This window comes from Aethalodelphis obliquidens, unplaced genomic scaffold (genome assembly GCF_003676395.1).
Source record: "Aethalodelphis obliquidens isolate GAN/ISIS:26980383/991018 unplaced genomic scaffold, ASM367639v1 scaffold85, whole genome shotgun sequence".
Lineage (NCBI taxonomy): Eukaryota > Metazoa > Chordata > Mammalia > Artiodactyla > Delphinidae > Aethalodelphis > Aethalodelphis obliquidens.
Window position 1 is genome coordinate 6,380,813 of NW_020838029.1, and position 14,808 is coordinate 6,395,620.

At 37.5% G+C, this 14,808-nt stretch overlaps 1 protein-coding gene and 1 non-coding gene across 2 annotated transcripts in view; one reads left to right on the forward strand and one right to left on the reverse strand.

Annotated features, from left to right (window-relative positions):
• The window catches only part of TEX11 (testis expressed 11), a 345,168-nt gene that overhangs the window by 68,945 nt on the left and 261,415 nt on the right, over positions 1-14,808 (reverse strand). Inside the window, exons 19-24 of the mRNA XM_027093589.1 lie at positions 13,823-13,908; positions 10,869-10,925; positions 6,827-6,867; positions 5,414-5,500; positions 4,911-4,981; positions 2,207-2,323 (exon numbers count right to left, since the gene is read on the reverse strand). Of these exons, the coding sequence (XP_026949390.1) occupies positions 2,207-2,323; positions 4,911-4,981; positions 5,414-5,500; positions 6,827-6,867; positions 10,869-10,925; positions 13,823-13,908 (459 nt within the window). The remainder of the gene's footprint in view (positions 1-2,206; positions 2,324-4,910; positions 4,982-5,413; positions 5,501-6,826; positions 6,868-10,868; positions 10,926-13,822; positions 13,909-14,808) is intronic.
• LOC113613189 (small nucleolar RNA SNORA11) lies at positions 2,812-2,940 on the forward strand. Its single transcript, XR_003430103.1, has one exon. It is a non-coding gene; the product is annotated as a small nucleolar RNA SNORA11 (small nucleolar RNA).

Here is a 14,808-nt window from a genome sequence, read left to right on the forward strand (position 1 = left end):
ATGCAATGTTGATAGGATTATGCAGTCTATATTGCTTCATAATATACTTATTTGGAAATACTTCAGTTGATGAGGATTTAGAGAACAAGGAACAGATGTAAATAATAGAATCCAACAAATCTTCATTAGAGAAAGAGCACCATGGTCTAACTCATAGGGGCCAGACTAACATGGGGCAAGGCAGAACTACATCTTCAATTATCTAAACAGATATCCATTCAAAAGCAAAGAAGATTATAGAAAGGTTACTAGGTTAGAGAGTTCTTAGGAAACATAAGTGTGTGCAAGAGAAAGAACACAGGAAAAAAAGAACAGTGTTAGAAACAAACAAAATAATTAAGGATCATACTTAAGAGTTTGTGAAATTTCCCTCACGTCAATTTGATCTCTATTCACTGAGATACAAATTTAACAGACTCAGGACTACCAACTTAAGAGGGAAAGCTTTTAAAAAGTTAAAACTGCTATGTGAAAACAAGATGTTATTGTTTTCTTAGTAAAGCAAAAGACCTTATTGTGAGAATACCATTGAAACAGAGCACGACCCTGTGGGGCCCTCCTGGGGAATAAAAACCTTTCCGTTCCCCCATTTCTTGTTTGTAGAATAAAGGTTTTCAGCCTCCTAGACCTTCCCCGAGTTCCAAAGGGCAGATTCAAACAGTTACTAATTAGAAGAGTGAGGGAATGCAGAAAGAATACAATACTGCAGGATGGTGGTCCTGGTTCCTCCCTGGGGGATGTGGATAACAGTTTGATATATATCTCTGAGTTCTTCTACAGGAACTAAGGCCCCCACCCAGGTGGAGGATGATAACTTTAGGCTGAGCACAAACATGTGGACCCCAGACTGGTTGGAACCAGAAGGCTGATGATTGAGATTCCTGGAACACCATCCTGTTACCTCACGACCAACCAATCAGAGGAGGGTTACACACTCTGCATCACCTTCCCCCCAAATTTTGCATATAAAAACTTCTTCCCTGAAATCCATTGGGGAGTTTGGGTCTTTTGAGCATGAGCCACCCGTTCTCCTTGCATGGCCCTTGCAATAAGCCTTTCTCTGCTCCAAACTCTGACATTTCAGTTTGTTTGGCCTCACTGTGTGTGGGGCATATGAACTTGAGTTCGACAACACCCTTACTTGTTAGAAGCAAAATGTTTGTTTTGGTTTTGCTCTGAGGCTCGTAGATTCTTTTTTTCATCTTCTTTTACGATGGAAAGGTTTCTAAAAAGAAGCCCCTTTACTCCTCAGGACAACGACTTTATCTTCTTTATCCCCAGTACCTAGCAGAGTGCTTGGTACTCATATGTTTTTCAAGTTGAACTCAACAAGGGAAGAGAAAGAAAACAAAATATGTTGGCAGAGATCTGCTAAGAGTTTGTTCCAGATGTGAAGAATCATATAAAAGAACAGATTAACAGAAGGAAGAGAATAAGCACCAAGAAGGATTTTATACCAACTGGAAAGAAAAGAAGCTGGTAGGTATGGGAGATGGTGACGTTTTCTTTGTCTAGGGAAGAGAAAAAAGCAGAGAGACCTAGAACTTAAAACCATACAAAAATGCTAGTGGTCCAACTTGGTGACAACTTTCTTAGCTTGAAAGAAGGAAGGTAAAGAACTAAAGACAAACCAAAGAATACTCTGGTAGATGGGAGAGCAAGATGTTCATGTTGGTATCTCCTAAAAGGGGTAAGGTTTAAGCTGAGAGTGGAATTCAGGTAAAAGTAGGAATTCTGTCTTCTTCTTGTTAAAACTGAGTTAATGATAAAATATTTAAGAATGTGGGCCAAAGAAAGCAAATGCAATTGAGTGACGAAAAACAAGCCAACTAAATAATTTCAGATGGCTATCAAAGCTGTTGAAGTAAATGAGTGCTTCCTTAGAGGATATATGAAAGGAAACAGAAATAGAGAAGACACTCCTATGGACCACATGTGATCACAGGGAGATGATTAAGATAAAGACTATTTCAAAACAGATTCAGAAATAATGATTCATGGCAAGGGGCATTTTAAAAGAAGAGGCCAAGCGAAATGTGACCTTTCCTTAGGAAGGAAGTAGCCATTACAAATCTTTGAAATCAACATGTTGCTAGAATGGAGGAACGGATTCTTTAAAGAGAATCAAAAACAATTGCATCAGGGAAAGCAAACATACCAAACAGCACACTGAATGCTTGTGTTTTTCCTGAAGGTTGCACATTACCTGTTCGGAAATTGTTGAAGCTTTTCTCCCTTTCTCTAGATCAACTGCAGATGCCACAAGTAAACATGTTTTCTGTGCAATCAGAACTGCTTGATCAGAAGGACAAAACTGGGACAGCTGATAAGAAATAACCAGAACATCAATGAATAGTGAGAATTCTGCCAGGTGAACACAAACAATCAGAATGAAAATCAGCAAAATCCTGTCTGAATGACAAAATTCAGCTGGAAAAGCACATCTCACCTTAAAAATGATATAGACTGTAACACTGATCTATGGTTTTAATTTTCTATTACTTTCTATTGTTTTTTTAGCACCTTTCTAGAGATTAAAAAGCTTCATTTCTTCACAATTTTCCTATCTTTCCCAATGACAAGTACTGTCATTTGGCCCTGTATTTCTATCTAGTGATTTACTTCTTGGTTTACGTTGTAATTTCTAAGTGATTTTCCCCCTGGCAAATAGATTTCCCCTTTGCACTGAATAGAGCTGAAATTAGTACCTATATTGTTCATGGTTGAAAGAGACAATGTCAAATCTTGACAGGCATTAGGCATAACCTCATCATTAAACCTTCTCCTCCAGCTTTAGAAAAAAAATCCCATGGGCTGTGCTCAGAGCAGGGGGCCTGAAGAAATGGCTCCTCAATTTACAACACACCCAACAGAAATCTGAGTTCACTGTGACAAGGGGCACAAACTTGTGGCCTTCCTATGAACAAATACCCAACACATGTCCCCCTGTAGCTCCACATGGCTTCTGGGTAGGACCAGTGGGACAGGTCTCAATATTGGAAGAAAAGCTACAGTATTTAGTGGGGAGGTTTGCCACCTAAAGCCAGTGAGGTCCACACATGAGTGGGCCATAAGTGGTCTTACAGACATAAAGACTTTGAATCTCTTTATTCAAGGGAAAAAAAATAGATTCCAACTATATGCCATTCTGGAAAGGCAAAACTATGCAGACAATAAAAAGATCAACGGTTGCCAGGAGTTTCGGGGGGAGAGGGGAGCTGAATACACAGAGTACAGAAGTTTTTATGGAGCAGTGAAATACTTTGTATGACATTGTAATGATGGATATATGTCATTATACTTTTGTCCAAACCCACAGAACATGCAACACTACTCACTTCAGTAAAGTGAACCCTAAGGTGAACTGTGGACTGTGGTTTTATGATGTGTCAATGCAGTTTGTCATTGGTTTAAAAAAGAAAAGGGGGCTTCCCTGGTGGTGCAGTGGTTGAGAGTCCGCCTGCCGATGCGGGGTACACGGGTTCGTGCCCCGGTCCGGGAGGATCCCACATGCCGTGGAGCGGCTGGGCCCGTGTGCCACGGCCGCTGAGCCTGCGCGTCCGGAGCCTGTGCTCCACAACGGGAGAGGCCACAGCAGTGAGAGGCCCGCATACCGCAAAAAAAAAAGAAAAGGTATGACTCTGTTGATAATGGCTACGCATGTGTCAGGACGGGGTATATGGGGGAATTTCTGTACCTTCCTGTCAATTTTGTGGTAAACCTAAAACTGCTTTTAAAAAAAAGTCTCAAAAAAAAGAGAATTAACACTCAGGGTAGACATTTTTGGCAAAACTTTTGTTTTGCTTATATATGCATGCATATTATATATGTGTGTGTGTTTGTTGGACTGTGATGTAAAAGGTATTTTTTAGATCAAAAGTTTGCAGGCCACTGTAGTTAAGTTATACTAGCAAATAAAAGCACAAATTAACCTCAAAAAAAACCAAACCTCCCAGCTTTGTAGTACAGTAAAATTCTAGGCTACTTGATTCTAACATGGAATCCGACTAGTGCTATCATGAATGTCAAAACTGAAGCTAATTTATTTCACCTAATTAAAATGGAAATTATACCTAAACTTTCAAACATTATTTCTTAATCTCCCCAAATATTTAGTGATCATAATCATCGCCATCATTTAACTAATAGCATTTCAAGACACCCAATCTCTGTACATCTCAGGTGACTCATATATAAAATGAGGGAGTTGTGCTAGATTATCTCTATAGTTCGTTCCAGTTCTAAAATATTTAATCTACCTCAACATATCAGACTGCATACTCCAGAATGTGTATGAGGGATATTCTTTGCCACCTCTCCTTTCATCCTCTAATCAATACTTGATCCTCTTTCTGGCATTTAACCTCTACCTTGGAGGATAACACCTATTTTAAAAGGCTTATAACTGCAAAACAAGCTCACAAATCCTTACACACAAAACCTGCTCTCAGAAAAATTATAAAGCAGGTCCAAGCTTCTAAGCATCCTTTTAACCTCCTGTTGTCCCCAGATACCTATTCAATATTCCTATAGACTTATACCCATAACCCTTCCTAATGTTTTGGTAATTGACAACTTCTTAGAGTATTCCCTCCTAAAGATAGCTATATTTTGATATAGGTTCTGAGAGACTGAAATTCCTTCAAAGATAAAGGAATAAGTCTCTTATGGTAGAACTTTAGGCTCCATGATGGTTGTTTGTGATACTTCAGTATGGGGAGACCTGCCTCATGTTCTCATATTATACCCTATAGGGATCAAATTCCCCTTAGGTCATTCCTGCTTAAACATATATTAAAAATTCCTAGATTAAAAGCCAATCTCACTCTATACTTAGTCATTGACTATACTCATAGTGGTCATATCCTTGTTGTGATCCATATGTGAGATACTTGTTGGAAGAGACTTACCTTATAAGAAATTATGAAAAATTCTCTCATTGTCACTGGGTCTTTGTTACATTGCACAGCCAAGTTCCAAGCTGAAAGTTAACATGAAATAACATAATTATGAAAATTTACTGTTTAACCTGTACCATTATAATCTCCACTACCTACATCTTTAATATTAACACACTAATGAGGGGTTTCTCAGGGGTTAAAAAAAGCTAACTTTAGGTTTTTAGAGAAATTTTTTCCAGGTAAATTTAGAGACTTCCATCACTTCCAATCTTTAATTCTAGGACAATGGCCAATGGAGATAGTGTTGGATTTTTTAAAATTGGGGACATATGATAAATTCTTACTTGGCACAAATCCATCTAAAAAATGAGGATCACAGTGAGGAGTTCACCGACTGAGATTAAGCAAGTTATCCTTGTACCCATAGCTACAAATGGAAGATCCAGAATTTGAATCCACATCTGATTCTACCACCCCACAATGTTTCCCATAGCCACAGAATTTCCTTTTACCTGTTTTTCGAAACCAATGAGCTTCATTAGTCCTTGAGCCTGAAGTCGAGACTTCTCCATCAAAATACTGAGCAAGTTTCGGGAGTGCTGCAGTCAAACAGGAAAATCTGATATTGAGGTCTTTTACTTTATACTCTAGCAAAGTTGTTAATCCTGCTTTAAAAACAGTCAAACATGAGCTTGAATATAGAAAGTTCTTTTTTTATGCGTGTGCATGGGTGCATACCAAAAGTAATTTAAATGACAAAAAGCATTACCAAGCTCCAAGGAACTGTTAACTCAAACTCTGGGGAACAAACACATCTTTGGAGAGATTTATAATTTTAATTAGAGCAATCATTCACCACCTGAGGTAGAAAGATATGATTTACGTGTAAGGAAACAAAGAAGAGGAATAATCATTTAAAACACTGAAAAGGAGATTGAGGATTGGAAGAGTATTGATAGGTTGGCATAATATTTACTGAGCTCCTACAGCAAGCACAGTATGGAACTAGAATGTGCCGTCATCATCAGAAAGCATTTATTACATACTCATGTGCCCTTCTGAGAGATAAGAATGCCAACAGAAAACTTTTTATCTTTTGAAAAGCTGTAGTTTCTAAACCACTTTGCTACATTTGCACCCTGTTGACAGGTATTTGAGGTATAAAATTGAACTACTGCAATAAATGGAACTGAATTTCTAAGATATGGAGTTTTTGGTGTGTTTTAGACATAAGGAAATAGGTACATAGGCAGTAGAAACTGGAAGACCTATTAGGCAAAAGGGACACCAAGAAAGAAAGCATAGAGTTGGAAAAAGGAATGCAATGTAGCTAGGACGTTAGCTGAATGAAGCGGACAGGGAGCAATTAGTAGATAGAGGAGATGACACAGACTTGGATAGACAGATGGACAGCTTCAAAACAACAGAGTAAACAATCTGAATTTGATTCAGAGAACATGAAAATTAGCAGGGCTCAGAATATTTTTATTTGTCTTGACCCTTTTTCACCTGTTCAATTTCTAGGTTAGGACCAAGTGGCAATAGACATGGAAGGGAGGGAGGGAGGGAGGAGGGCGGGAGGAGGGAGGGAGGGAGGGAGAGAGAGAGAGGGAGGGAGGGAGGGAGGGAGGGAAGAAGGAAGGAAGGAAGGAAGGAAGGAAGGAAGGAAGGAAGGAAGGGAAATGTCTTTCAAAAAACTGGAATAAAAACAGAGGTGAAATCACATTTGGAGATGAATGCTAATGATGACAAACTTTTCTCTGCTTTTGAATAAATAAACAGGTATACTGCTGTGATGTATGTTAGTAAAAGCATGAAGCTTAACTCAAACACGAAGCCTGAGTCAGTGTGCTCAATGTACTTGGAGAATTTAATAGAGGATAGAGGCAAAATGAAGGAGTGAAAATAACCAAGGAGATATTTACCTGTATTCAAGCAAGTCAAAAGTCTATCCATTTGTTTCTTTCTAAAAAATAAAGAAAAGAGTATTTTCATACTGTTCCAAAGCTTTACTACAGAAAAGTATCAAAAAGAGACTCTATATTTGCCTGAGAGCAGCTCAAGGAAAATGTTAAATTGTGAAGTTTGTTGTTCAAGGCTCCAACCTATCATTTCAACACTCTTTTTCCTCATTATAGGACACTGTTCCTCATCTCCAATGTCCTCATATTTTTTTCTCTCTTCCCCTTCTACACCTACTCTCAAGCAAAGGATTTCAATGACTGATAAGGTTTTATATTACAGGGTCATAGAATTTGAGAGCAGGTAGTGATCTCTGTGATTTTCAAGCTTTGGTTTTTTTTGAAGAGGGAACCTGTGTTTCAAATAAAATTTTATAAAAGTCTAATATACAAGAAGAGACAAAAGTGTACCTGCTCTGGTTGAACCAGTGGTAGGTGGAGGCCTAGAGTCTCAGCTTCCTGGAAGTCCCTGAGGCAGTGCCACAGAATTTCCAGGTTTCTAAGGAATATAGTTTAAAAACCACTTATCCATACCCTTCATTTTACAGATGAGGAAACAGATCTGGAAATGCGGGATGTTCTGTCTAAGGTCATGCAATGACAATGCCAAGACTACTACTACCTAGGTCTCTTGACCCTTAGTTAAGCTTCTTTAGGGGCAACATAAATTTTAACAGAGAAAAACATCCCATTATGCTTAAACAAAGGATTGAATATGGAAGTATCAGCAAACTCAACTAAGGAAGTTTATGGTAAGTAGGGTAGAACACACTATAAGACTGGCCTTATCAGGAGAATGTCTAGTATTATACAATACAGACTGTGCTTCAGGAAAAGTAGCAGCTTTCTTAGGGATAAACATTAAACATCTTCTTTATATAAAGTAACTTCTAACAGTAAATTTTATTAATCTGAATTTCAGCTGAGCTAAAGTTGACTTCACTATTTAACTTTTTTTTTTTTTTTTTGCGGTACGCGGGCCTCTCACTGTTGTGGCCTCTCCCATTGCGGAGCACAGGCTCCGGACCTGCAGGCTCAGCGGCCATGGCTCCCGGGCCCAGCCACTCCGCGGCATGTGGGATCCTCCCGGACCGGGGCATGAACCCGTTTCCCCTGCATCGGCAGGCGGACTCTCAACCACTGCGCCACCAGGGAAGCCCGACTTCACTATTTAATTCAGTGACTATATAAAATAATCTAGGGAGGGTCCATTAATGCAAATAAATAGTACAAGTAAGAATGAGCACATGGAAAGGGATGTATAGTCTATTTAAGAGACAAACTGCTTTCAAAAATTGTAGCACACGAATTGTTAATACTTAGGTAGATACTGTAATTGAAAAACATAAGATTTTTAGAAGAGGACAGAACTTTTCCAGTTCACCTTCTTTTATTTAATAGGTGAAGAAAATAAAGCTTAGAGAAGTTAAATAAGTTGTTATTGTCTAAGGTAAACCAGAAGTTAGTGAAACAGCTAAAACTAGAACTCAATTCTCTGACTCTTCCCATTGAATTAGGCTTTTTTTTTCTTTTATAAGTTAGTCTAATCTATTTGTTAAATCAGGTCCTGACCTCTACTTGAAAACACTGCTAGTAGATGTTCTTTATTACTATATTTACTTGAGAACAATAAAGGTATATTTACAAAATATTCTGTAATTAAAGTTTGTCATTAATTTGAACAAGATCCCTTTCCTTCTCCCCATCTTTAAATTAGTTTTAATGAGTGGGATCTGACTGTGCATCACAATTACATGGAATATGAAGCACCTTTTAAATCCAATATAAGATCTTCCTGTGAAGGACTGATATTCAGCCATTTAAATAAATTGAGTGGCTATTATGTGCTAGATACTGTCCTAGGTTCCAGAGATACAAAGATAAATACAAATAGTACTAGGCTTTGAGAAGCTCTCACAATCTATTAGCTATCAAAATTTAGTCTCTGAGTTTATTTCATTTTTTAACTTTTTATCGTTGAAAATTTCAAAGATGTTTATATTTAACAGATGAATGAATCTCCATGTATCCATGGCCCAGCTTCAATAATTATTAACTCATCATCAATCTTATTTTAATGATGCCTCCACCTACCCCCCTTCTCCCATATTATTATTAAACATCTTTATTGGAGTATAATTGCTTTACAATGGTGTGTTAGTTTCTGCTTTATAACAAAGTGAATGAGTTATACATATACATATGTCCCCATATCTCTTCCCTCTTGCGTCTCCCTCCCTCCCACCCTCCCTATCTCACCCCTCTAGGTAGTCACAAAGCACCGAGCTGATCTCCCTGTGCTATGCAGCTGCTTCCCACTAGCTAGCTATTTTACTTTTGGTAGTGTATGTATGTCCATGCCACTCTCTCTCTTTGTCCCAGCTTACCCTTCCCCCCTCCCCGTATCCTCAAGTCCATTCTCTAGTAGGTCTGTGTCTTTATTCCCGTCTTGCCCCTAAGTTCTTCAGAACTTTTTAAAAAAAATATTCCATATATGTGTGTTAGCATACAGTATTTGTTTTTCTCTTTCTGACTTACTTCACTCTGTATGACAGGCTCTAGGTCCATCCACCTCACTACAAATAGCTCAATTTCGTTTCTTTTTATGGCTGAGTAATATTCCATTGTATATATGTGCCACATCTTCTTTATGCATTATCTGTTGATAGACACTTAGGTTGCTTCCATGTCCTGGCTATTGTAAATAGAGCTGCAGTGAACAGTTTGGTGCATGACTTTTTTGAATTATGGTTTTCTCAGGGTATATGCCCAGTAGTGGGATTACTGGGTTGTATGGTAGTTCTATTTTTAGTTTTTTAAGGAACACCCATACTGTTCTCCATAGTGGCTGTATCAATTTATATTCCCACCAACAGTGCAAGAGAGTTCCCTTTTCTCCAAACCCTCTCCAGCATTTACTGTTTGTAGAAGCAAATTCCAGACATCACATCATTTCATCCATAAATATTTTAGGATGTGCCTATAAAATATAAGGATCCTTTTAAAAACATAGCTATACTACCATTATATGCCTAAAAGTTAATAATTTCTTAATATCAAATATTTGGTCATTACTCAAATTTTCAATTATCTCAATATGTTTTTTTTTTTTTTAGTTAGCTTGAGTGCCCTTCAAATGGATTCATAGAGCCTGTAAACAAGGGGCAAAACTTACCATATATGTCTGGGTAAAATTTGCATTATGAAAAAAGTTATGTCATCAATCTAATATTAATCTCAGTCATAGATAGTTCCCAAAGAATTTAGCTAAAAAAAAAATTGCCTCCAGGTACAAATATACAAAGCAAAAATGAAGTAGTGATACATTATTACAGAGTTTTTGTCCAAGTAGAGAAAATAGAGATAGGTGGTATTTCTCTGAAAGTTATCCCTAGTCAAGACCTTGAATAGAGTTTTCTTTTAAATCATTAGGAGGAAGTGAATTTTGTGAATGAAATATGGGTGACCCAATTCTTCCATGTATTGTTAAGTTCTTTATATCTTATGCCATAGAAACTGTGAGCAGAAAGATATTTGAATACTCCCAGCTGAGCTGATACAGAATCAGAATCAACAAGCCAACCAGGTTATTTATGTTTCTATGGGAAAGTAAGAGCTAAGAGCTATGTCTATATTTAAGTCTCCTGTTAAGAAAGGGGGAAACAGACACAATATCATAATGAAATCATAGCGAACATTACTGAGGGCATGGTAAATGCCTGGCACTATTCTAAGTGTTTTACACGTATTTATTCATCAGGTCATCACAGCAACCTCATAAGGTAGGTACTATTATTATACCCATTTTACAGATCAGGAAACAGAAGCCCAGGTTACATATTCTAATAAGTGGCAGAGCCAAAATATGAACCCAGGAAGACTGGCCCCAGAGCCTATATTGACCTTACCCAGTATACTATATATCTCTCAATACAAGGTTTCTAGTGAAAATTGTTATATTTTTTTCTAACGGTGAATACATCATTTCTGTTGAATTATAACTTACTTGTTTTCAGATTCTGGCATGTGAGAAACTTTTGGAAGAACAAGACGAAGCAAACACCTGTATGATAAAGTAATATAAAAAGTGATGCTTAGGAAGAAATATGTGAAAGAATATATACCAAGTTATTAATCTTGATTAGCCCAGGAGGCAGAAGTGAGAAAAGAGAGGTAAAAAAGGAGATTATTTTATTTATAGGTCTTTGTATGTCTTAATGGTTGCAATGAAAACATACCAACTTTGTAATTTTGGAAGAGTAATTTAATAAAATAATTTTAAAACGAAAATGTTGCTTGACAAATTCTTAAATAGTTCCACAGTTTATATAATTGCCCCAAATCACCTGCCAGAACATCAGATATAGTGTACAAGTCTTTTATATTTTTCTTTCTATAAAGGAACCTGGAACTGGCCTTTGGGTTCCACATAAACTAGGATGAATATTTTTTGAAGGGATCTGACGGCATGATGACAAACTGACAAAATAAGGTAGTTTGTAAAGTTTCAAATCCTAAAAATCTTTAAAAAGAAAAAACACCATCAATCATCCAGAATAATTTTAGATATTTATCTGACTAAACGTATGTATCTCAAGACTCCTTCTGATACTTTTGTATCTGTGACTCCATTTCCCTTCAGAAGTATGGCCTCAAGTATAGTTAACCAATGGGAGAATCACTATAGAACCCTTCTGGTTTATTTTTCCCACTGGCATATTCTCAGTTACATCATTAGGAGTTACCATGTCCTAACCTCACCTTCCTCTGTCTCATTATTGTATGTAAAAGTTCCCTTTTGATAAACCATTTTCCTTCATACAAACAGAGAAAGGGGAAGATCAGTTTCAACTGATATCTTTTTTTACCTTAAGCATCCCTACCAAATTTCCAATAGCATTTTTCACATAAATAGAAAAAAAAAATCCTAAAATTCAAATGAAACCACAAAAGACCCTGAACAACAAAAGCAAGCTTGAAAAAGAACAAAGCTAGAGCCATCACATTTGTTTTCAAACTATACTACAAAGCTATAGTAATCAAAACAGCATGGTATTGGCATAAAAATAGTCACATAGACCAATAGAACAGAGAGCCCAGAAATAAACCCATATATATACTGTCAACTAATATACGACAAGAGAGACAAGAATATTTAATGGAGGAAAGATAACCTTTTCAATAAGTGGTACTGGGAAAACTGGATATCCACATACAAAAGAATGCAATTGGACCCCTATCTTTCACTACTCAGAAAAACTAACTCAAAATGGATTAAAGACTTAAATATAAGACTTGAAACCATAAACGTCCTAGAAGAAAACACAGGGAAAAAGCTCCTTGACAATGATTTTTTGGATATGACACCCAAAGCACAAGCAACAAAAGCAAAAATGAATAAGTGGGGCTACATCAAAGTAAAAAAGCTTCTGCACAGCAAAGGAAACTATCAAAAAAAATGAAAAGGCAACCTATGGAATGGGAGAAAATGTTTGCAAACAATATATCTGATAAGGGGTTAATATACAAAATATATAAGGAACTCCTACAACTCCACAGCAAAAAACAAATAATCTTATTAAAAAATGGGCAAAAAAAAGGACAGATGGGCTTCCCTAGTGGCGCAGTGGTTGAGAGTCCGCCTGCCGATGCAGGGGACACGGGTTTGTGCCCCGGTCCGGGAAGATCCCACATGCCACGGAGTGGCTGGGCCCGTGCGCCATGGCCGCTGAGCCTGCGCGTCTGGAGCCTGTGCTCCGCAACAGGAGAGGCCACAACAGTGAGAGGCCCGCGTACCGCCAAAAAAAAAAAAAAAAAAAAAAAAAAAGGGCAAAGCCCCTGAATAGGTATTTTACCAAAGAAGACATCCAAATGGCCAACAGGTACATGAAAAGATGCTGAACATTACTAATCATCAGAGAAATGCAAATCAAAACCACAATGAAATATCACCCCACACCTGTTAGGATGGCTATTATCAAAAAGACGAGACATAACAAGTGCTGTAGAGAAAAGGGAGCCCTAGTGCATTGTTGATGGGAATGCAAACTGGTACAGCCACTGTGGAAAACAGCATGGAGGTTCCTTAAAAAGTAAAAATAAAACTACTATACAATCCAGCAATCCCACTTCTGGGTATATATCCAAAGGAAAGGAAATCACTATCTTGAAGAGATAGCTGCACCCCCATGTTCACGATAGCATTATCCACAATAGCCAAGACATGGAAACAACCTAAGTGTCCATCAGTGGAGGAATAAAGAAAATGTGGTATATGTACACACACACAAACAGGAATATTATTCAACCAAATAAAAGAAGAAAATCCTGCCTTTTGTGACAACACAGATGGACCTTGAAGGCATTGTACTAAGTGAAATAAGTCAGACAGAGAAAGACAAAAACTGTATTGTCCACTTATATGTGGGATCTCTAGAAAAAAAAAACAAAAGAAAAAAAAAGAAAGAAAGAAAATCCAAACACATAGAAATAGAGTAGAATGATGTTTGCCAGGGCCTGTGGGTGGAGAAAATGGGGAGATGTTGGTCAAAGGGTATAAACTTCCAGTTATAAGATGAATACATTCCAAAGATCTAACGTACAGCATGGTGACTGTAGTTAACCATACTGTATTATACATTTGAAAGTTGCTAAGAGAGTCAATCTTAAATGTTCTCACCACACACAGTGTGTAATTTTGTGAGGTGATGGATGTATTAACTAATCTTACTGTGCTATTTCATAATACAAATGTGTATTAAATCACCAGGTTACATATCTTAACTTATACAATGCCACCATTTGTCAGTTACATCTCAATAAAGCTAGGAAAAAAACCACTTGGTATTGTAGGCATTGACTCAGCTTGATCCCATCAGTACTATTTTGTCAAAGTTTATAGACCAAGAGTAACATGTACAGAGGAGATCCTTTCACATCCACAGGATGTGGATTACTTACTTTAAAGCTATAATGACTTGTTGTCCGTCTTCTGAATATTGAGCTAAATATTCCAAAGCTTTTTCTGCCACGATTTGTTGTTCATTCTATAAAGAACAAATATAATATGTTAAATTACATCTCAAAGTGATACTTATAAAATGTTATCTATATTCCTGTCCATTAAGGGGAAGACAAAATCTGAACTTGTTTGTTTTGTATTCTAAAAAGAGCTACTGCAAGATGGTAGAATGAAGATATAACTCATTGACAAAAACAGAACAGGTTCATATTGGCCCCAGAAAGCCACTCCTCCATATCCATAAACACTTACAGCCTTGCCAACACTGCCTTGAATTCACTAGGACTAATCTTACTGTGCTCTTTATTCCTGTTTGTCAGCAGTAGCCAAAAGAACCCTGGACTCTGAGGTCACCCTCATTTCCAGCACCCTCTGTAAATCCCTTTTGTCCTCTTTTCTCATTTCTCCCCAACTCCTCCAACCCTTCCACTATGCTTTCTGAAATTCAGTCCATTATCAGCAAAGTCTCCTCTATGAGCAACTTCTTCCCAGAAAGTTCCCTCTACATTCTTTCTCTAATGGAAATCTAGGTTTCTCCAAGGACACTGCTTCCAATAAAGCCCTCTCAAGTAGTGGCTGTTTTTCTTTCATCTCCCTAGACCTGGAGATGGAGTAGGCATCATTTTTGCTCTTCATTGCTGTTTTAGAATTATTCTCCCTCTTGCTCCCTAAAACCCCCAGCTTTGAATTTCCTGTCACCAGACTATATCACCCATTATCCCTCACTGTTATGGTGAACTGCTCTCAGACCATTTCTTCTCATTTCTTAATGATTTATCTACTCCTCACAGTTATTTTTTCCAAAATATACTCCTGTCAATTTTTGGCATTTTCATTATAAAGATAGATGATCCTTTTAATATCCTAGTCTCTTATTTCCTTGAATTCCACTCTGCCAATTATCTTAGCCATTCACTAGCACAGT